At 36.2% G+C, this 25,187-nt stretch overlaps 1 protein-coding gene across 1 annotated transcript in view; it reads right to left on the bottom strand.

Annotated features, from left to right (window-relative positions):
- The window catches only part of dgkb (diacylglycerol kinase, beta), a 738,105-nt gene that overhangs the window by 554,794 nt on the left and 158,124 nt on the right, over positions 1–25,187 (bottom strand). The window contains exon 5 of the mRNA XM_039736618.1: positions 14,679–14,829. Coding sequence (XP_039592552.1) covers positions 14,679–14,829 — 151 coding nt within the window. The remainder of the gene's footprint in view (positions 1–14,678; positions 14,830–25,187) is intronic.

The following is a 25,187-nucleotide window of genomic DNA, read 5'->3' as shown; positions in this document are numbered from 1 at the left end:
AGTAGGTGGCTATTTCTTTATTCATTGCAATAGCAACTGAGCTCTTCTTGGTATTATGAAATGAGTATATTATAAATTAAATACTACAGGTAACATTTCCAATTTTTGCTACATCGAAATAATGATTATATAAAGATTGAAATTTTAACCCTGACATTTTAGTGATGAATCGTCACATTTATTTTGGGAGAACTGTATTTCTAGATATACTTACTTACTTACTTACTTAGAACTTTATTTATCCCCAGGGGGAAATTTGGATTTTTAAGAAGCTTCTAAAATAACCAGATACTTAAATAGGTAGATAAGCAAGTAGACAGATATAAAAGATATGAAGGCTGTCACTTCCCACATTAAAGGAACTCAGTCTCCTAAGGAAAAAGACCATGTTCTGCCCTTTTTTATATACTGTAATTCCTCTGTGTTCCAAAACCAGTCCGACTTGTCATTAATGTGGACCCCTAGGTACTTATAGGAGTGGAAAATAAAGAAATATGTGACTCCTTAAAACTTGCATACATTATTAATACACCAACAAGACTAAATCCTAAATCACAAAATAAATTCACCTTGCTTGATTTAATTATAACAAATACACCACATAAATATACTGCAACTGGCATATTTTGCACTCGGGAGTATATAATGTAAAAAGATGTTTAGAAAATGAATGAATGGAAGGATAAGGAGATACCTTATTTCAAAGATTATGTTGAAGGTCAGTATTCAATGCAGAGCTTGAGGTAGTGATATATTTGTATTTGGAAAGAAAACTGTATTTTTTTTGTTCAGGCATATATAACAAGAAAGGGCTTTTTAATACTAAAATATGACCGTTTGCAGTGCATAGACCTTTTTCATTCTATGAACATTTTTCATAACATTTTACTGTGACACGACTTACAAATCAATTCACAGATTATGTCAAAGCCATGGAGAAATGGCCCTGGAACTTCATAATTACTGTATAAGGTGACAATAGGTGAGACAATAAGGTGAGATACAGTAGGTGAAAAGGCTTTGAAAGGAAAAGAGCTCTCATTTGTCTGTAGTTCATCCGTAGGCGATAAGAAAGATGATGAGTTTTGTGAGTGTTAAAGTGACACATCCTCCAAAAGCTGAGATTTTGCCTTTCAAGAAAATTTGGGTTATTTTAAATAGCATTGATCTTTTCCAAAATATGTTCCTTTGTACAGTATAAAAGACACTATATTTAGTCAAGTGAGAGCTAAGAAAAGAATCATAATAAATCCTAGATCTTAGTCCACAATGGTGAAGAGCTGTAGTTACCACAGACTTTAACAAATTTGAAGGAAGAGTATAATATGATATGATTCAATGCTGAATGATTTAAAATGCCTCCTCTGAAAAAATGGTGACTTGGGACTTTCCCAGTTTAACAATTAATACCCCAAAAAATATATTCACTTGTCTTAACAAGTATAATTGATTATTTGATCTGTTTGAACTTAACATACATTTCACCTAATTTTAAATACTATATTTAAATTTGTACGGTGTGGAAAGTATCTATACACAATAAATTAATTTCTGATGCCTCTTTACCAATATAAAATATTGATCAATTTCAACATTACATATGCAATCTATATGATGGGCATTGACACAAATCCTGTAGTCCATTCCGTTCTCATTGCCATATTATCTGAGTTCTCTCTATAGTTAAATGGACACTACTTTACTAGATAACACAGTGGTGCAGTGGTTAGCTCAGTTGTCTTCTGGGCCGAGGGACAGTATTTACATGTGGCCTCTGTCAGCTTCTCAGATGTCCTTCCAAAGATGTATGCTAGTTTGATTGGTATATCTGAACTGGTGAGTACGAGTGAGTACGGATAAAGATGTGTTAGTGTGCCTTGTTTATTTGTGCCATGTATCTGATTTGCCAGGCTTATGTCTGTCTCTCAGTGGCTCTGTAACAGCATAAGTAAGGAAACACAAGTAATGGTGGATTACATCACCAGTCGAATAATTTGTAAATGTTAATCTAAATAATGGATGGTATAATGACAGAACTTTAATCATAACAGTATCTTTTTATTTTCATAACAGTGAAGGTTATTTGTAGTATTATTTTTACATTTTACATTAATCTGTTGTCTAATAAAAATTAATAATCCTTTCCTTATATAATACATTGAAACGTTCCTGGTATATCCTCCTATTTTGCCCTTCTTTAGTGACTACTGAATTTGGTATATTATTCTTGCAGTTAATTATATTTAATACTGATGATAATATAGTTAGATGTACGTAATGGGGTCAAACTTTTATTCTTTAACATTAGATGTACACAGACCTAAATACCGTTGTATTTACCTCAAAATTGTTCACCAAGCCAAATGTCCTATAGTGCTCAACCTTCCTTTAGACAATTAAAGATGAGCAACTAGGGCATTCAACTTGAGCTACACTAAGGCAGCTACAGTATAAACTCTTCAGATCATCTGAACACATCAAATGAACTGCTTCACTGGACTGTAACCAAGTCACTTTTTAGCTTTTAATTTGCCCCATAGACATTTCTTCAATCCATTCTATTCTAATAAATCCACTGACCTCCATTTAACTTCTGACTCTGAATGGAAAAATTGAAGTAGCCATTCTAATTTGTTGAGTGTTCAAATTATGTAGGTCTCATTTCAACAATTTCAATGTCAGGTCAATACAATATTTTAGAGTGAAAAGAACTCTGGGCTTTATTGTCTGTCACTTTTCTTACTTATCTGGTCTCCTAGTTCATTACTGTTCTTCAGAGCAGCTCTCTCCAGTATTCATCACTACACAGCATTTTTAAATGACCTTGATGGGTGCTAGGGATAGGCCAGTCACAAGTGAGGAGCTCAGCATTTAAACTCATGATTTCTGTTAATATCAATACTAAAAACTGAGTAAGCACACTCCAAATTATGAATAGAGTTGTAAATACATTTTTGATCAATTATATACAATAGAAAATAACTGAAAATTAGGAAACATTAAGGAGATATGTTATTTATAACAGATACCTGAGATGGATAGAGATGAATTATTTCTGTCTCATATCAAATTTGCTTGGATTATGGGGAGTCCATTGTAAGTTTTTAATTGTACTGAACCCTCTTGGATAACATTCCATGTCTATTTAAGGAATTACAGTAGCTATAAAAAGGCCTATGTTTGTGGCTCAGTTTCATAAACTTCTTTTGTTTGACCCCAGAGAGAATGAGTCCAAGGTTTCATATTTCTGTCTATTAAGCAGGATTTACAAAGAAAACATTTTGCCATCTGGGGGGTTTGTCATACATCCAGGACCATTCAGAAAAAAATTAAAAAATGAGTCTGATGCAATCACTGCATTTCATAGCGAGCCACATTTGAATATAACTATAACTAAAACCTCCATTAAGGAATACAAGGTTTAGAAGCCCTTGCATATTCTCTCAGAAATAACTTTTAATTTATCAAAAGTATAATGTAAGCAAACACAAATTTTTAAGTTTGATATACTTTGTTAGTAACATGCTATGCTCTGCACACATTTTGTTCTCAGCAAGTGGCCTCTCTAGAAAAAGCACACACTCTCTGTAAAACTAGACACTTTGCCTGATTTATAGAAAGCATATGAATGCTGGGGAGTTTTAAAGGGGAAAGAAGGAAATGGCAGGAGAGAGTTTGTTGAGAACTTATTTATTCACTTTATACAACAACATTTATTTATGTAGCACATTTTCACACAAAAAGTAGCTCAAAGTGCTTTACATAATGTGGCCAGGAAGGTAACAACACATTTTGAATGATGGTGTGTTAAGGGTTAATGTTGCCAACAATGTCATCACTGTCAGTAAAATAAATATCAATATTCAGAGGATGCTAATTTACAAAATCGTGGTGACTCATTCGACTGCTGTGCTGAAACCAAAATGCAGAGGATTCTGAAGTTAACTCTTTAGTATTGGGGTGTACGAGATAAAACTATGGGTTCAGGGGGTTCAGACAGAAAAGGGTGATTTAAAATGTGACAAAAACAGACAACAGTGCCTTTAAAGGTTGAAGGCATTTTGGAAACTGGCTAAAATATTGCACATTAACTGTATGTATGTACTGTATGTAAAGAAAGAGTGGAATAGTTACTACAGGATGAAAATAAAACGTCGTCAAATGATCACTCCGAGTTTCAAAGTATACCCATCTAAATATGATTATGTAGTATAATGATTTGATAGCTAAGAAGGAAATATTTCGGCCACCTTGCCCATCACAGTATACTTATACATTATACAGACATGTGAAGATCAACTTACTGTAGAACTTTCTACTCTAAAACATTTAAAAAGAATGATTAAATTAATTATTCAACCAAAAACAGGTCAAATTTCTTTTGAAATTGAACACAATATTAGTGGTAAAATTTTCTTCTGGAAAAGGAAAGTTAAGCATTTGATTTAATAACAATAACATGTGGCCCTGAATGCCTCAAAAGTACAATATATTAAGGCCACTCCATACTCCAGGAACATGTTGCTATTGCTGATTGATGTATAATTAAGAAAAATTGGATTTCTAATTCTTTCCCGTTCTCAGTTGTTTAATTATAGCTGTGCTTTTCCAGATGAACAAATGAATTGAAAAAAAAATGGTCAGGTAAAGTATATTTATAGAGAATGAACTGAAAATGATGTATAAACTGGTGATCAGTTATTATTAACTCAGTTTCATTTAGGGGTTATACCTTAAGAATAATGAGATGAACAAAACTTAAGCAAGATTTTAACATATAGATTAAGAAATGAATGACACATAAACAGTTGAAGATAAAGTTTCTTTAAACATCAGGTTTACTTTGCTTAATGAGAAATGACAAAACTGTTTGGCTGTAACCTGACATCACCTAAAGAAAGATATTAATTACCAGAGAAAGAAACAGACCTTCACATCAAAGGGTAAAAACAAGTGATAATAAAACCTGAGATTGCTAATTATTTTCAAACTGATGAATATAGTATGAAAGAGGGAATTTTTACTTGTTCTGTTTTTGACTTGTAGTTATTTACAAAAGAATGTAGGAAATAATAACAATGTTAAGTCTTTGAATGGAGGGAAAGGAAAGGGAAGAGATTTCAATAAAAAAAAAATACATTTGAATCTGTTTGCAATGAAATCCAATAAATGTCAGGAATATGTAAAACAAATCAAAAATCAATTTGGTTGATTTCTTTACAATTGTTATTTAGCTACAGGTTAAGAAATCCACAGGAACTACAATATGCTTGGTGTTTACTCATATTCGAAGAAAAGGTTTCCTAACCAAAAGATTAATTTTAAAACCACAGTTAAATGTTAATCATGAAAGATATAAATTCCTGGTTGAATAGTTATACATTTAAAAGTCAAATCGTACAGTGATCAGTCCAACTATAGGCAGATGATGATCTTTTACGGCCAATGCAAAACTGACAAAGATGAATGATAGCAGCTTGAGCGTCTGAGTTGGGAAACAGAAATATGATAAATAAAACCAGATTTAGAAGCAGAACTGATGGCAGATCTCAGAAACAGCACACTAAGTGAACTGTTTATCCAAATTCCTATACAATGTATTTACACTTGAGTCTTGCTCCTGTGCAGAATAAACACAGATAAAATCTTACTAAGTGAAATAAAATCTCTTTATGGCACTATGTTGACAGGCAAAGTTTAACAGAAATCTAGTGTTTATTTTAAAAGAACACAGCATACGCATTTCACAATACTTTGCCTGATCTGCACTGGCCACAAGGAAACTCAATACATTACACTATGTGGGAATCTATAAAGAGAAACAATGCAAACATCACTAAGGTAAGGTAGCACTGCACTTTGAGCTACATTTTTTGTATGCAAATGTGCTATATAAATAAATGTTGTTGTTGTTGTTGCAAACAAACAATGTCAGACAGAAGAAAACGTATTAGGCATGTGAATAATTAATTAAAAAGAAACTGATGAAGCATTAATAAACTCCAATGAGAAAAAAAAGACATTCATGAAAGAAGAATTAACCAGGAAAGAAAATTGGAATCCCCAGGCACTCACACTCAACAATATATATGGAACAATATACTTTCAGAATACATGGGAATGTCCCTGTAATCATTGTAATGAAAGAGGAGTGTGACCACATTGCTTAAAGCATCAAACATTTTAAAACTGTAGAGAATGAAGTAAAGTAGCCATTCCAGGGCCTATCAAACTAGATGAATCCCAAATTAATGGAAAGGTCACTAGAAACTCGGTAACTCCAAAATAAAAATTAATATCATAGCCAAAATATTTGTTTGGTCTTTGAATTTCGTTTCTATTATGGAAATTATCATTATGGCCGGATTATTAAAGGAAAATAATCAGAAGTTTTAATAATAATTATCAGTCTTGTTTAGCAGTTTTTGGTCTGTTTGCTGTATTAATTTCTGTAATTACATTTTTGTTTTTCTTAGATCTTATGTGCTTTTTCTCTTTATTCATGATGTGATTTGAAGAAAAAGCAATTTTACCAGATCCACCATTATCTTTGTATGAAATTGTTAATACTGTCAAATCTACAGTGTAAACATTCACAGATAGAAACTCCTTATCTTAAGACTCTACAGGACATTTTACTATATTTTCAGGTGCCTTAACCTAGGGCAAATAGACGTTGATTTCAGGCTATGCATCCTGGTTTGGCTTGCCAGATGTCCTGTATTTTCAGGACAGTCTCTTTTTTATCCCGGAATTAAACAAAATGTCCCATTTGTCCTGTTTTGTGCTTTTTTAGGCAGTCAAAGCACCAAGGGGACCCCCTCTAACCCAATTTCAAGTTCACATACATTTTTTTCAAGCAGTACTCCTTGAAGGACTGAACAGTGTGCATGATACTCCATGATGAAATTAGGTCTTCAATTTTCATTTAATACACTTGCTGGATTATTGAGTTGTGTCTCATTTTGAAATCATAACAATCTGGTAAGTTTGTTTGCAAGTCTTGTGGTTTGGAACTTTGAAAATCTGGTCACCCTACCTTAGACACTATGCCAGAAGTATACTCTACCATAAGGTTTCTGGTAATATGAGCAGCAGAATTTGAAGTAAGGAGTACATCAGGTAAGGTAATGTAGGGTTTCGATTGAACAAAATAGAGTTTTGTATTTTAATACATACTTGTATATATCAGAGCTTCAAGGGATTTAACATCTGCTCTTTATTTCCTCATATTTTACTTAGTGATGAAAGGAAAATAAGTATAATGAACGTACTATTATGTATTGTGTATGTCATCAGCATTTTAAGTTAATTTTTCACTGGTAGTTATGCTATTGTAGGACTGACTGACCAAACCTTACTGTTCGTCCTAACCTTCTCCACATGTTCCTGGGGAATTGCTGGGTGCACTCAGAACAGTCAAAGATATAATCTTTTCAGTGTGCCCTGAATCTGCCTCAGCCTTCTCCGTAGGAGTCATACCAGGTATACAGTATCCCCTGCAGGAGCTGGCTAGGTGGTCTCAAAAGTAATTTATCAGGAAAGGCAATATTAAAAAAAAAATTAACTTTTGCTCATTAGTCAATACATCTATGATGACCAGGCTTTCCAGAGAGTATAGATTATTGTAAATCGTATATTCTTTGTCACCAATCCTTAAAAAATGTATGCATCTTTTTATTTATAAAGGAAATTGCACAGATTGTCCTTTTGTTACTGATGTACATGGAAATGTTTCTAACCTTATAAAAGATAATTACACATGAGTTTTGTGATGTTGTCACACTATATTTTCCTTCACAGATTCAGAATTATGAGACAAACATAAATATCTGTTTTTGATTATAATATATACATAAACAATATTCAGAGGTAAAAACATCAACTGAGACTATTTATCTAATCTATTATTGTAATGCCAATTAATATTTAACATCTACACTTAAGCTGCTCATGTTTTTATTGATTTTACTATCAAGATAAAGGCCTAAGAGAAGGTTTATGGATGTAGTGAGGGAGGACATGCAGGTGATGGGTGTAACAGAACAAGATTCAGAGGACAGGAAGATATGGAAGAAGATGATCTGCTGTGGCAACCCCTAACAGGAGCAGCCGAAAGAAGAAGAAGAAGACTATACTATAATCATAAAAGTTTCTGTTAAGTCATTAATGTAATTACTATTCTGTATTTAATGCATTAAAATATCATAATTTTCATTCTAATTTTAACCTTTAATAAATGCATTAAACCTGATATCACTAGTGTGAATTTATTTATTCAGGAGGAAAAAAAAAAATATGACAAGGAGATGCTTTTGAGATTGTTTAATGAACAAGCTAAAAAAGTGGTCTAAAGGCAAGCCATATCATGATTTGGAGTCAGGACCATAACGAGAAAGACAGTAAGGCTTTCTAAAGGTTTCACAAGCCAGGCCAGGCCAGGCCTCCTTTGCCTTCCTAGAGTAGACCTCAAACTTCAAATATAATGGCCTGTTTTGGCCTGCAAAACTGTAGAGGAGGTAACTTCTTAGACATATACTAGAAATGTCTCAAAAATTGAAAGTGTCTTGCAAAGGAAAGGAAACTGTAAAAGCCTTTTGCATGCAGAGACCAATTCACTCATTACTCTTTAAAAATAAAAATGTTTATTCATAAAACAAATATTACATAATGCTCCAAAAGCAAATAAGGAGGAAAAATTAATTACCTAAACAGGCAATCCACAGTAAATATGACACAGTCTTGAAAGAATAGATAGATAGATAGATAAATACAGTGCATCAGGAAAGTATTCACAGTGCATCACTTTTTCCACATTTTTTAATAAATTTGCAAAAACTTCAAGTAAACTTTTTTTCATGTTGTCATTATGGGGTGTTGTGTGTAGAATTCTGAGGAAAAAAATGAATTTAATCGAATTTGGAATAAGGCTGTAACATAACAAAATGTGGAAAAAGTGATGCGCTGTGAATACTTTCTGGATGCACTGTAGATAGATAGATAGATAGATAGATAGATAGATAGATAGATAGATAGATAGATAGATAGATAGATAGATAGATAATTTATTAATCCCAATGGGAAATTCACAGAATACTCCACTACACACAACAAGAACAATCAAAACAACACTCCATACAGGAAACAATACTCACAGAACTCCTTTACAACTGCAATGTGTCAATGACTGGAGCTTCCTCCACACTGACCTAATTAGCCAGTGAGAGGGCTCCGATTGGTGACATCAGGGTAATCCTGCCTGTCGAGGTATCACTCACAAAGCACAAGGGACATTGAAAAACGTAAATTTACACTCACAGTTATGGCTATGTATTAAATAATTAAAGAAGAGAAAAACATTTTGCATAAAAGAAAACAAAAAATACAAATATTGAAAAATTAAATAATAAGAAAACATTAAATATATCAAAAATAAACATAATCTGGGGTGATTATTCTGGTTGAACCATAATGTGCTAATTCAGAAGCCAACAACGAAACTGAACAAACGGATCAACAAACTTAAAACAAGTCCAAAACACATAACCAAGTCTTAATAACGAAATATCCCTTCTTTAACTAAGCAGAAAAAGTGCATGTTTTTAGCGCACCAACATCTTAAATGGTTGTTTACATTATGACATCACACATAGTGACACTGGAAAAAGTTATTGCCACTATAAACAACATGGCTGTGACCGTGAAAATTTCAAACCAAAATAGCAGTGTCCACAAGAAAAGCACAATGAATATAGTGGCCAGTGGTGTAGCTACAATGGGGCAAGGGGTGCAATGCACCCGGGCCCCCTGGGCCTCGGGAGGGCCCATCGGGCCTCTTTTTTTTTTGCGGCACTCTCATCAGATGATCAGGGCATCAGACCATCACTCACAGTCAAATTAGTTAGACTGATCGTATTGCTTATTAATTTAAGTAACTTTGTAGTAAGGACTTTCACATGTCCGTATTTAGCGATTTTAACCACCGTCAGTCAGCATTTTTACATTTTCACACAATTACATTATTTTCATTAGCGCCGTCCGACTCGGCCGGGCGGGGCGGCACATTGTGTACAGACGGCAGCGGCTAAAAACAAAGCGACATGTTCGCTTCATTCTCCGAAAGGCTATAGCTTAGTTATGAAGCAGGCAAGCAGCTTCCCACGATTGTCGACGAACGGCTTCCCGCTTCCGTCTATTTCTCAGTCAGTTCTGTTAGGTAAGTGAATCAATCAACATCAAATGGCCGTATGTCGAACAGTGCAATCACGTATGCCGTGATTCTGTGTGTGCAGACAGTGCAGTGTCAGGTAACTCACTTGTCAGGTTATCAGTCATGTATTAGTATTACATGTACTGTACTTAATTTATGATATCATAATAATCATAACAATGGTATTCAGTGTATGTAAGTTTGTATAAGAATTTTTATTGACAAAATATAAAGAGATGAGAGATTAAAATTGTCCTTTTTTTTACATAATTATAGACGTTCCGTACTTCCGTATTGTATGGGATTATTGGGACAATTTCGTATTTTGGCGCCCCTGTCTGTCCCGTTTGCCGTTGCCGTGAGGCCTGAGCCCCTGACGAATATTGAATGGAATGCTGAAATGCTCATTATATTCTGTATTGAAAGTTTTATCCATCATGATTTTGATATGTAAACATAGATAATCCTTTATTTTTATTCTATAGTACCGGCTGAGACAACAGACGAGTACAGTGTATATACACTATTAGTCAATAACGCCAAGTCGCCAACACACGTCTGTTTTTGCTTTACAAAACAAAACTATATTTTTCTCCGAACATCGTTTTTAATGGTTTCCTTCTCAATCTATCTTGTCTTCAAGCATTTCAGCAGCGAGAGCACCCCCTCCGGAGTGCGAGCGCACGAAGCGCGCAGGTTTGAGGTTCCATTCAATGATGATTGCACCCGGGCCCCTGTGAACCTTGCTACGCCGTTAATAGTGGCGCTATTGTCTGAACAATAATAACAAAAATTAATAACAAAAACAAAAATTATGCTAGTAAAGAAAAAAATAGACCCGAATAATTCTACAGGTTTTCAAATATAATCATGGCAAAGTCACTCTTAAACATTCTTTCTAGAACTGTTTGCAGAAAATGTCTGTTTTTCTGTCTACAGGAAACAACTCAGCTCCTAATCCACAAGTCTTGTTGATATTTAGTATGCTTATTCCTCAATGAAATGAGTTGGGAAAATTCCATTTTTGTTGAAACATCTCTAACGCAGCACATATTCAAAACTGTTTGCTATTGTTTATCTTATCTAAGATAGAGAAACATTTTGTGCGACTTCAATTACAAATTACATTTTCAAATTTACCTTTACAGAGGTAATTTTAACTACAGAATTTTGCACTTTTTTTTCTTTTCCATATCTAGTGGCAAACAGATCCCCAGTAGTAGGTTTTGATTCACCACCAGAGTTGCATACATTGTAGGGCTGAAATTGCGGTATTAGTTGCTTGGACAAATTTCTGCCCCACCAGCTTGCTTCTCAAGCTAAATGCAGTCATACCAGGTAAGTTAACAGAGCTTCACTGATGAATTGTCAGCAGATCATAACAATTCAGTATTTTTTGACTCTACCCATCTTGGTTCATTGCAGCCAATACTTTTAGCTTGAGATCTGAACATACATTTTAAGTCTCCATTGTTTACATCTTTCAAAAATGTTATGATTAAGAAACATGAACTATAATTAACCATTGGCCTTTCCCACCCAACAACTAACACAGTATAAAAATTATGCTTACCAAGCTGTTTCAGTCACCACAAACTTATTTTTCTTTGTAATTTATGTACTCTGCTAACACATGTAATTAAATCTGTTATTAGTGTTATTTTTGTATATCAATCTTTTTAAAAAAATTAAACATTAAAATTTTGTAAGCAACACTGATATCTGTTTGAACAGATTGATAGTTCTCCAACTTTCAAAACTGTTAATTAAGTCCCTAAGCACATCTGAATGTTATGCCATGAATGAATGTTCTAACTTTTTCCAAAAAAGGAGTGGATAGCATTAGTCAAAAATCAGAAACCAATTAAGCATTGCAGTTGATCACAGGGTACATTCATTCATAAACCCATACTTTCTCCTATGGGAGCAATCAACAACTCAATATGTATGTCTTTTTGATGTGGTAGAAAAAGCAGAGTGCCATGAAAAAAATCCCACTCTGACACAAAGCAGAAGTGCAAGACACAGTGTGTAGATTGGTGAAAAATTGGCCTAAACGCCGAAAACAAAAGGTTAAGGTAAGAGGAACTTTTTGAGAATTTGGTATGGTCAAAAGGGTTGTCACTCAGGGATCACCGCTGGGAATAATGCTTTTTCTAAAATATAATTGATTACACTATTAATAAAAACTGAAATAACAAGCTGATTACATTTTTTTGATAATACTTATTGGTTCTTTCCCACTGAAGGACCTTTTTTCAGGACCAGGAACGTTTTAGAAACTCAGGAACTTTTGTAGCATTCCAGTCGCAGGAACTTGGGCTTTTTGTAGTTTCTGGTACTTTTTTAGGTCCTACCCCAGGGTATGTACTTTTCATTCAGCTAAGAACTATAGTGGATGGGGCTTGAGCAATAAATTGTGCTGATTGGTTGACCACAAGCACTGGCGTCATCTTACAAATCTGTTAGTAGTTTGAAGATGGAACATGCTCTTTGCACCACATCACTCTTCATAGCTGCCTCCCTGGTGCACCACACCACACACTGCATCAAAGCAGCAATCTCCCCTGTGATGACAAAATCACTTGGAAGCAATAAGGTGGGAGGTCACCCATTGACTCCCAATTGCAACCCAATTCTCACTGAATCCTTTTTCATAGCTGCCACCCTAGCACACCACTCCAAGCACCTTATCAAAGTAGTTGTCTCCCCTGTTATGTGCAGGGGTCCCCTGTGAAGTTCAGAATGTGCATAACTTCACACTGCATCACTCTTCTTTGCACGTCACACAGTTTCCATAAAGGTTCCAGTTCCAGTGGTGCAGTTGGAACAAAACACACAAAAATGTCCAGAGACCACTCATTGGTTCCTTAAAATGCCAATTGTGGACTACCAAACAACTTGATATCAACTGGTAAAAAGCATTTTAATTCTATACTTATTTAGAATTCTAAGAAAAGCATCATCTCTATATATATATAAAATCCAACGTCTTTCTGTCTGTTTTTCAAAAGAGATCTACTTAATGGATTTAGATCAGGTTTTTTTCTATAATTTGCTTGAACATTCCGGTGCGACTTCTCTCAATGCGCTATGTATCATAGTTTGCTTGCAGTATCAATTTATTTGTATTAATCTGAGAGACATGCAGCGAGCCGAGGGGGTCCTTCTCCTCACTCACACGACAGCCTTGAAGCGTTCCTTACCTCTGCTTAGCTAGCAAATGAGAGTACTACTTAATGGGTTTAGATCAGATTTTTTTCAATAATTTGCTTGATAATTCCAGTTGATTTTACGACTTTTCTCACATGCTAAGAATCATAGTTCGCTTCCAGGAGCGATATACCGTGCATGACGTCAGGAGTGGGGAGCCAGACAGGCCCTCCTCACTGTCCTGTTTCACTACTACGCAGACGGAGTCACGTGGGATGGATAGTATATTATATAATAGGATGATGTATTAACAATCATTAAATTTCTGAACATAGAAATTTTGAAAGAATACAAAGAAAAAAAGACACAATTTAGCCTAGGTTATTTGTTTTGAACTTTTATATTTTCATATAATTTGCCAAGGTGCATTATGGAAAAAATATCAGCTGACCTAAAACAATATGATGGAAACCCTGATTATAGCAAGTATTTCATCATTTAGACACAATTTATATAGCCTAACCTTACAATAATCAATTTTTCCTAATTATCCTTATAAAGGATGTTAGGCTGTTCAATAAAAAGCTTAAATGTGAAATGTTTTTAATGAGTGGTGTTCTATACTCCTGTCTTCAGAGAACTCACCAACATTCATATGCAATACGATTAATGATTTGCTTTTCAAATAAGGGAAATGTATTTTAGAAGTATGAGTTGATAAAATAAGATACATGTATGTGGAAGCCAAATACTTCCATATTTAACTGGTCATTATTTGACTAATCGAAAATTTCACCCTTGAGTGTACTATATACATTTTTGTTACTTATAAACCCATTGAAGAACAACATATGTAAGAGAATTTTGCTATAACAAACATTAGTACTAATGTAAAATAACATATATAATTTTATAAATTACTACAGTATGTTCATAATTTTTTTATTTTTGTGTATAGATATATACTAATTAAATATTCAGTATTTTACCATTGTAAATATAATGCATATACAATTTCACAGGTTTGCATTCCTCAAAGTTGAGACATCATTGGTGAATGGCTACAAAAATTAAAATATATGAGAAATATTTGTATTTTATTTGAAAAACAATTATGGTTCTCTTTTTAGTATGCAATTACTAAAAATGCTTAATCTCCTGAAAGAAAAGATAAATAAAATCAATATACCATGAAAGGAGTACTTTTATCTCATTGAACAGTGTAGAATATGTAATAAGTTAATAATTAAAAACTAACTGATATAAAAGTGACATGCATTTTCAACACGCATGAAAGAATAGCTTCTTATCTTACCTCCAGCACGCAGAGTCTTTTCTGTTGTTGTGGGACTTCTATGAGAAAATTTGTTGCTGAATGACATAAAGAGATGTTGACAGAAATCTTCAGGCAGCTCCGTTTCCAAAAAAGTCTTCATGAAGAGTGTAAAGCCTTCATAGTCAATAGCCTGCAATCATAATGTAATATTATAATTTTAATACAATGCATTCCCTTGCTTGTATAAGGTATTCAAAAGCTACTGAAAAAGATTTGAATAATTTTATATAAAAAAGTATATCTCTGTAAATCATATTTCCATCCGACTGTCCATTTTCGTACTTGTTAAACCGTTGGGTATTAAGAGAACTATGGTGGATTCTAGAGCAGCAGTTTCTCAGTGCACACAAACAGATCTGCAATTTGAATTGTATTGAAAAAAGCTTTTCAAAAGCATTACATTGAACAACAACAGGAGCCCTATCTTTACAAAGAAAGGACTTGCATGTCTATAGTGTAAATAGAAAATGCCTGTCATGGCTTCAACTGTGACAGGGTCCCTCTGAGGGGATGGGCCTTCTCAACTATGTCTTATTAGAATGGGGAGTTTAAACATAACTGAAAGATGGTGCAGTGGTTACGCTGCTGCTTTGCAGTAAGGGTGTTATGGGTTTGCTTCCTGGGTCCTCTCTGTGTGGAGAGCACTTTGAGCTATATAAATGTAAAGAATAATTATTTAATACAGTTATATAAATGCTTTGATGGTCTGTGTTTAAAAACAAGTACCATCCTTACAATTATTCCAAATAATCCCTTCTGTTGTGAATTATAGTGGTTTTAATGTAAGCATATTTAAAATACACTTAATGAACATACGTAGGTCACTCAGATGAACTCACCTATGACAAAAACACATAATGAAAACTTACAATGTGAAGATGAATTTACTCTTTTAATGTTAAATAAGTAGGCAATGATTCCAATCAGATGCTACACTTCATTGTCACAAATCTAAATTTCCTGAGCAAACACTTCCAAGGAGATAAAGAGGTGTCACTAAAACCTGGTTGCCAATCCATGCCAGGGTACTCTTAAACAAGCTTAAACCACTGTAAAGATCTGGATGAATTAAAGTAAACTGCATTGTAAGAATTTTGTTTACCTACTAACTGCTCACAGTCTAGTATATAAAGCTCTTTAATATACGAAGTGAAAAATATGCAAAACAATTTAGAAAAAAACAGCAGGTGAAAAGCACAATATATACGAGGGGGGACCCAAAAATAACCGGAATTTTGTTTTTGTTAGGTTGGTACTTGTAGTACGTGGTTGGGATGCTAGGGCGATCTAGTTACACTCCTCACAAGTCAGTCTGCCAAGTGCCATCAGTCTGAAAGGTTGTGCTTGTCTTCAGTGAATTTTGTAAAAGTAGTTTTGTGCAAGCGTCGTTTTTTTACAATGGCTGATTATCGTGAGCAACACGGGGCAGTGAAATTTTGTTTTCTTCTTGAAAAAAGTGTTGCAGAAACTATTGTTATTGAAACGGTATGACAACCCTGAACCACCCACCCTACTCACCGGATTTAGCTCCGTGTGATTTCTTTTTGTTCACTCGGATGAAAAAAAACTTGAAAGGAAGGTGTTTTGCTGACATCGAAGAGGTAAAACAAAAGAGCATTAATGGGCATTACTTCAGACGAATTTAAAAAATGTTTCGAACAAAGGAACAAACGGTTAGATAAGTGTATTTCCACCAATGGAGAGTACTTTGAAGGAAACTAATTGTAGTTTGTACAGAAAATTAAATTAAACACGTTTTAAAAATATTTCCGGTTATTTTTGGGTCCCCCCTCGTACATATGTTTTAGTTGAGATAATGAAAAGGCATAGTTTAAAAAGTATTTCAGTAGGTGTTTCTGACACTGTGCTTCTTTGGGAGCCTATATTAGACAGCAGGGTGAAAAAAATAAATGCAAAAATCAGTTTAATTCAGTTTTAGAACATTTATGTACAGACTGCTTTCATGTACAAATAAAATGAAGAGGGCAACATGCTAGTTACCATCCGTTTACTTTTAACAGTTGTGGCACCCAGCCGGGGCAAAAGCCCGGCCGGGACGCCCAGGAGGACCAGAGGAGGGCTTGTACCTCCTCCAGACCGCGAGGGGGCGTCCGTCCTGGTTACGCTGGTGGCCTCGGGTAGAGGGCATGGAAGCCCAGCCCTGTAGGGGCCCGTGGTCACCGCCAGGCGGCGCCCTGCTGCCTGAACAGCCCTGGAGCCCAGCACTTCCGCCATACCAGGAAGTGCTGGAGGGAAGACGACAGGGGACACCTGAACGGCTTCCGGGTGCGCAGCCGGCACTTCCGCCACACAAGAGCATGTCAGCGGAGGAGTGCCGGGAAGCAGCTGGAGCCCATCCAGGTTCCCATAAAAGGGGCCGCCTTCCAGCAGTCGAGGCGAGAGTCGGGAGGTAGCAAGACGGAGCTGGAGTGAGGACTGGAGGCGGCCAGGAGAGAAAGACAAAAGGACTGTGTGGCCTGGACTTTGGGGGATCGGTGCAGGAGGCACTGGGGTTGGTAGTGCACGAAAACTGTAAATATTGTATATAATAAAGGGTGTGTGGTGAAACTATGTTGTCCGTCTGCCTATGTCCGGGCCAGCGTTCACATAGTTTATTTAAAAGTGTTTTGCCTCATTAAAAGGCACTTGATTAAATGAATATATGGCTGACAGAGAGGAATTAAAATCTATGCCATGGAAAAGGACAGCAAAAGTCATTCGAGAATTGCACTGGCCCGATTAAGGCATTTATTTCATTACTCAGGTGGTGCCCAGCAGTATGTGCCAGGAAACTGTGAGATGTTTATCATGTTACAACATTGCTCACAGCATTAATGAGCTGATAAATGGGAGGCAGATCTCTGCTAGAGGATGTTCGAACAGCAAGAACTAGAGTCAGGAGAGCAGAGAGGCACAAAAGAAAACAATATAATGTAAAATATAATATATATAAAAAGATACACAGAGTGTAGTCATGTGTTAAACTGGAGATCCCGGTGAACACCAGGAAAGTCCTGGGCAGGGATGTCTGAAAACAGGCATTAGAACTGAACAGAAACCATGCCCATTAGTGAGATTCTCTGGAATAGGGCTGTGGAGAACTTCAATTGCAGGAGCAGCAATCTGGGACTTCTGGTACAGGCCTTTCTCAGAGTCCAGTTGTTTGAAAGTCATGGTCCAATAATTATTCTCTATATGTAAGTACAGTAGTGAGTTGGGTATTTTAGATTTTAGTCATATATTTGTTTACATATGTAGTTTTAGTGTTACATATATTACATTAGAAATTTTTCTTCTAATTGTTTCACAATAGTCCAAACATCTAGGAGTTATCGTCACAAAGAAATTCAAATATTTATATACATTTAACTTTTGCAAAAAAAGATTGAAAGCATTGCAGATATTGATAAGTGGTCATCTGTTCAACTCTCTTTAGCTGTAAGAATAACTCTTATGAAATATCCTTCCAAATCTCTGACTTGTTTTTAAGTGTATTTTCATATATATACTATTAAGTCCTACTTCAAAAAGCTTGATTTAATTATCATTTTGTTGATGTGAAATATGACCAAAGAGATCAGAACGTAATGAAACTGCACCTTCTTGGCTAGCCATGCAGAGGTAATCTCGCTCAAATTCCTTCCCAAATGACTTGCTTTGTGGTCCAGTTGTCAATAACTATCATTAATTCACTAGCAGTCCTTATAACTGCATCACAGTTTAAGGTAGAGATGCTATTCTGTTCTGCTCCAGTTCATGAAAGTACATTCAGTCATCTGTAACGTATGCATCATTTACAGTAATTTATGGAAGGTGTAAAGGGCTTTCTTATTAAGCTAATGTGCATGCTTTATCCATATAAGTATTTGTTTAATTATGATAGAAATGCTTACATTTTAATAAAAAGTTAAATAAATTAGTACAAGCTATGTTCAAAACTACTTTTTTCAGTTTTGTGTTTCGGAAAACATTAAAAGCTAGTTATCATCCTGATTTCCCTGCTGCTTCCTTAATCTTACAGATGAGTTTGTGATGGAAAGAGATACTGTGGAAATTTCCTACAGGAAGCAACCTCTGAAAAGGATTTAGAGGATTATGTTGAAACAACAGTTTAATTGCCTAAGCAATGTGCAGAAGCTATTAAAAACTCCAATAAACTGTAGAATATAAATCAAGAGATGTTATGTTCAGACTATAAAATGCACTAGTGAGACTGCATCTGGAGTATTGTGTGCAGTTGTGGTCACCACAGTACAAGAAAAAAATAGAAGCACATGAAGCTGTGCAGAGGAGAGCAACCAGGAGCATTCCAGGACTTAAGGACACATGCCCTACACTGACAGACTCAGAGAACTAACCCTGTTTAGCCTCGAGCAGAGAGGCATTGATAAAGTGCATCCAGCAGAATTCTTTCACTTAACTTTAGGACTAAAGCCAGAAAGCACATCTTTATGCAAAGAGTTGTGAGGGTCTGGTACAAACTACCAAGGTATGTAGTTGACTACCTTTAAGATGTATCTGGGTAAAATATAGGACAGTTTAATCATTAACTAAACAATTGACTGAATTGTCTCCTTTTATTTGTCATATTTTTATGTTCTCCCGCTTCTCGGCTTTCTTATTTTCTTATGTTCTTTGCATGTGAAGTTGAAGAATTCTACAAAAATTTCAGAGCACAGCATCCACAAAGTGGATGAAGCACTCATGAAGATTCCTTGGGGACATATTACTAAAGGTCCTCAATTTAGCCCAAGATCTCTAGTTGTTAACTCAAATAATCCTAATTTACCATCAATAACTCAGTAAGAATGAGATGTGCTATAATATCTAAAACAAAAAATATTCTTTGTAAGGAATAATGCAAAGTATTTTTAGACTCTGGCAAAAATTTACTGATGTTGTAACATATGCCTGCTGGGGCTTTGCCTCTGTTCTGCATTCTTTCTGATTTTTTAATACAAAAGAAGAGCCATTTTGTAATGGACCATTTGTTCATATACTGTATCTTTATGAACAAGATGTGGGTGGAGGCTGAAGTGTTAAGTAGGATTTAACTCTCTTTTTTGGAAATGTTGTATTCATTTTTGGGTGTCACGGTGGCACAGTGGGTAGTGCTGCTGCTCGCAGTTAGGAGACCTGGGTTCACATCCCGGGTCCTCCCTGTGTTCAGTATGCATGTTCTCCCCGTGTCTGTGTGGGTTTCCTCCAGGTGCTCCAGTTTCCTCCCACAGTCCAAAGACATGCAGGTGAGGTGCATTGGCGATTCTAAATTGTCCCTAGTGTGTGCTTGGTGTGTGTGTGCGCACCCTGCGGTGGACTGGCGTCCGGGGTTTGTTTCCTGCCTTGCGCCCTGCCCGGGGTTTGTTTCCTGCCTTGCACCTTGTGTTGGCTGGGACTGGCTCCAGCAGACCTCCATGACCCTGTAGTTAGGATATAGCGGGTTGGATAATGGATGGATGGATGTATTCAATGTATTTTTGAATGGATTATGTTTTATCTATTGCAGCATGATGTTTAAGCTTAATATAATTACATTTTTAAAAAGTAAACAAGATTTTATGATTCTTTTTTAAATTAGTTCTTTACTAACACAAGTAATGAGGGGAAGGAAGAAAAGAGGGAGCAATACTTTATCAATTGTAGTGTTTTCCAAAATAGAGATAAATCAACACCTTTACCAGTGGCATTTTTTGCTTGGAAATTCTGGTGGGACCATACCAGGATCTTGCTTAATGTATGCAGACTTCTTAACTGTAATATTAAACTAATTAAACATTAAATTAGTAATATGTCTCTTATTTGCTAATAATATCACATAAAATCAGTAATACAATGACATGTTAGTACTTGGACTGTCTCAATTATAATTGGATCATTGATACCCTCTGAAAAAATTGTTTTCAGAAAAAATACAGATTTAAAGGTTAAGTAAATGGAAAGCCTTGCAATTGCTGTCTGCCCAGGAAAATGTGTGGGCTATGAACTGCCTAAATTGAAATAAGAGAAGTTCAAGTTTAGAATGAAATGGCTTTGAAGCACTGTCCAGTAGCAGCACTAACCACCATGATGCTAGATGTTTGTGGTACTGTGCAAGGCTGGCAAACAATTGATTTTTGTTTTCTCTCCACACCAGAACTCTTAAAGCAGGGGCATTATACAACTGGCGTCTTTCCCACAAAGTGGATGAAGCACTTGTGAAGATTCCTTGGTGTCTTTTTTAATTTCATGCCATCAGGCAGTAATCCTCAGCACTGGGTGAAGATCAAGATTCTGCCTGGCCCCATTCTGATAAGCGTAATAATGTCTTGTGCTCAATGCATTCCTGATATTAATCGTCTTTATTTTTAGATTGATATAGCTGCCTTTAAGGAAGCAAATAGCACTGGAATGTTTGTACCTCACACCCAAGGGTAAATCTAGGACAATGCCAAAAGAACAGAGCTAGTTCTTTTAAACAGAAAAAGGCTTTCAGAACCTAGTATAAAGACAATTTCACATATTACAAAAAGTCATATTTTTCTACACAAGAATTATACTGAGCATATGATTGGAAATTGAAAAAAATGTTTTAAGTAGACAAAATTCATGGTTGGTAAAACTATAATATAAAACTATAATATAATAAAATTATAATATTAGGTTACTTTACTGAGGAAAGCTTACCACAAATTTTACACAGCATTTGGTGGAGCTGTGTCCCTCTGGCCCATAGTGCACATCCTTAAAAAGACACCGCAAGTTCATAGCCTGACTGATAGACATATCACTGTCCTTTAAAGGGGAAATTGCTTTAAGATGCTGTTTGGAATGAAGTGTACTGGAAAAGGAAAACTTTGATTTCTGAAAGTATATATAGTTCAAATCATCGATATGTATTGCTTCTCTAGCTCCAAAAGTGTGCAGTTTATTTAACCATAATTAAAATTAGGTTTAACTTAAAACAGATATGGGCAGCACCGTGGCACAGTGGTAGCAGTGCTGCCTCGCAGTAAGGAGACCTGGGTTCGCTTCCTGGCTCCTCCCTGCGTGTCTGCAAGGGTTTCCTCCGGGTGCTCTGGTTTCCTCTCACAGTCCAAAGACATGCAGGTTAGGTGCATTGGTGATCCTAAATTGTCCCTAGTGTGTTCTTGGTGTGTGTGTGTCCTGCCCGGGATTTGTTCCTGCCCTGTGTTGGCTCCAGCAGACCCCTGTGTTAGGATATAGCAGGTTGGATACTGACTGACTAAAACAAATGTTTGCAGAAATTTGATGTTTACAGACATTGCATTTGTAGTCTGACTGGCATATATTTAACAGGGCAGATAGCATATCAGGTTGACTCTTAAAGTCCTGCTTTAAGCAGCTCTCTCCAGTTTTTAATTTGCTTTTTAACTGGTTTCTGACCTTTGGCATTGTACCTAAGCTGTGGAAACAATCAGTCATTACACCAGTTTCTAAGGTTTCCAGGCAAGCAGTCTGAATGACTACAGACCAGTGACACTCACCTCTAGTCCAATGAAATGTTTTGAACATTTGGTGAAAAACATTCTAATGACAGAGACAAACTCTTTTTAAGATAACCACCAGTTTGCTTACTGTGCAACCAGAAGTGCTGAAGATGCTCTTCTAGTTATCTTACATCAAATCTATACTTTTCTTGATCAGCATGGTACCTACGTATGTCAGAGCACTATTTCTGGATTTTTCTTCAGTGTTCAATACCATACAGCCTCACATACTGATTGAAAACTGAATAGTATGAATGTAAACCCATTCATCACATTATGGATTCAGGACTTTCTTTTAATTCAAGGTACAGGACACTTTTTAAAAAGTCATTCATTCAAACACAGGAAGTCCGCAGGGGGGTGTCTTATTACCATTACTATTTACTCTGTACACAAGTGACCTGAGACAGAAAAGTGACCACTGCTCCATTATCAAATATGCAAATGACACCATGCTCATAGGACACATACTGTATCAGGGGAGGATGAAAGCCACTATCTAAATCAAGTGGACTATAGTATATGGTAAACTGGTGTAATAAAAGCTACCACTCTAAATGTAAAAAAGACCAAAGAAATGATATTTGATTTTAAGAGACAGAAATCTGTATGTTCACCCATTGCTGTTTTGGGAAAGGAGGTAGAAATAGTGAATGAATATAAATACTTAGGAACTAACTTAGATAACAATCGTAACTCCAATACAAAAACAAAAAAATATTCACTAAACGCAATTGGCGCTTATTTCTCCTCTGTAAACTCAAACTATTTAAAGTAGACAAGGACCTCATGTTATCCTTTTATCGGAGTATGATTCAGAATGTTATCAATTTCAGTTTCATTGCCTGGTTTAGTGGTCTAACAAACCAAAATTTTAAAAAGCTCCAGCAGATTACTAAGTATGCAGCTAAAGTTACAGTGACTGATGTAGATGATCTGGCAAGTGTGTGTCAGAGGACAAAGCTAAAGAAACTAGAAATAATTGCAAATGATGACAGACATCCTTTACATGTAGAACTTAACTTCTGTAAAGGTTTGAAAACCCACACAAGTCGCTCCAGTAATACCTTTCTTCCTAGTGCCATACGACTTTTTAATAAGAAATATCGGAGAAAATGATTAAGGTTGGGCGGCACGGTGGCGCAGTGGTAGCGCTGCTGCCTCGCAGTTAGGAGACCTGGGTTCGCTTCCCGGGTCCTCCCTGGGTGGAGTTTACATGTTCTCCCCGTGTCTGCGTGGGTTTCCTCCGGGCGCTCCGGTTTCCTCCCACAGTCCAAAGACATGCAGGTTAGGTGGATTGGCAATTCTAAGTTGGCCCTAGTGTGTGCTTGGTGTGTTTGTGTGTGTCCTGCGGTGGGTTGGCACCCTGCCCGGGATTGGTTCCTGCCTTGTGCCCTGTGTTGGCTGGGATTGGCTCCAGCAGACCCCCGTGACCCTGTGTTCGGATTCAGCGGGTTGGAAAATGGATGGATGGATGGATGATTAAGGTTTGATATGTATCCTGTAACTTTTGTGTAAATATGTACTATCAAATTGCATCACTTAACCTGTCTGTATTTGTTTTATTTCTTTCTGTCTTGTTATTAGATGAAACTGAGAAGGCAAATTTCATGTTTTCTTGCGTAAACATGACAAAATAAAGAAACTTTGAACCTTGAACATTTATATCAATGGGCACATTATATATCCCCAAATCAGAAAATGTTGGGATGGTATTTGAAAATGCAAATAAACAAAACACAGTGATTCTTAAATTTACTTTGACTTGCAGATAGTATGAACTCAAGATATTTCATATTTTGTCCGGTCAACTTCATTTCATTTGTTAATATACAGGTGCCAGTCATAAAATTAGAATATCATGACAAAGTTGATTTATTTCAGTAATTTCATTCAAAAACTGAAACTTGTATATTAGATTCATTCATTACACACAGACTGATGTATTTCAAATGTATTTTTCTTTTAATTTTGATGATTATAACTTACAACTAATGAAAGTCCCAAATTCAGTATCTCGGAAAATTAGAATATCAATTAAGACCAATGCAAAAAAAGGATTTTTAGAAATGTTGGCCATCTGAAAGGTATGAACATGAAAAGTATGAGCATGTACAGCATATTTAGTTGGGGCTCCTTTGGCCTGGATTACTGCGGCAATGCGGCGTGGCATGGAGTCGCGATTAGTCTGTGGCACTGCTCGGGTGTTATGAGAGCCCTGTTGCTCTGATAGCGGCCTTCAGCTCTTCTGAATTGTTGAGTTTGGCGTACTGCATCTTCCTCTTCACGATACCCCATAGATTTTCTATGGGGTTAAGGTCAGGCGAGTTTGCTGGCCAATCAAGAACAGGGATGCCATGGTCCTTAAACCAGGTACTGGTAGTTTTGGCACTGTGTGCAGGTGCCAGGCCCTGTTGGAAAATGAAATCTGCATCTCCATAAAGTTCGTCAGCAGCAGGAAGCATGAAGTGCTCTAAAACTTCCTGGTAGACGGCTGCGTTGACCTTGGACCTCAGAAAACACAATGGACCAACACCAGCAGATGACATGGCACCCCAAACCATCACTGACTGTGGAAACTTTACACTGGACCTCAAGCAACATTGATTCTGTGCCTCTCCTCTCTTCCTCCAGACTCTGGGACCTTGATTTCCAAAGGAAATGCAAAATTTACTTTCATCAGAGAACATAACTTTGGACCACTCAACAGCAGTTTTGTCTTCAGCCCAGGCAAGACGCTTCTGACGCTGTCTCTTGTTCAAGAGTGGCTTGACACAAGGAATTTGACAGCTGAAACCCATGTCTTGCATAGGTCTGTGCGTGGTGGTTCTTGAAGCACTGACTCCAGCTGCAGTCCACTCTTTGTGCATCTCCTCCACAGTTTTGAATGGGTTTTGTTTCACAATCCTCTCCAGGGTGCGGTTATCCCTATTGCTTTGTATACTTTTTTCTACCACTTCTTGTCCTTCCCTTCTTCTCTCTATTAATGTGCTTGGACACA

Source organism: Polypterus senegalus, chromosome 15 (assembly GCF_016835505.1).
Source record: "Polypterus senegalus isolate Bchr_013 chromosome 15, ASM1683550v1, whole genome shotgun sequence".
NCBI classification, from domain to species: domain Eukaryota; kingdom Metazoa; phylum Chordata; class Cladistia; order Polypteriformes; family Polypteridae; genus Polypterus; species Polypterus senegalus.
The sequence above is the reverse complement of the archived record's forward strand: the minus strand, read 5'-3'. Positions and strand labels throughout refer to the sequence as shown.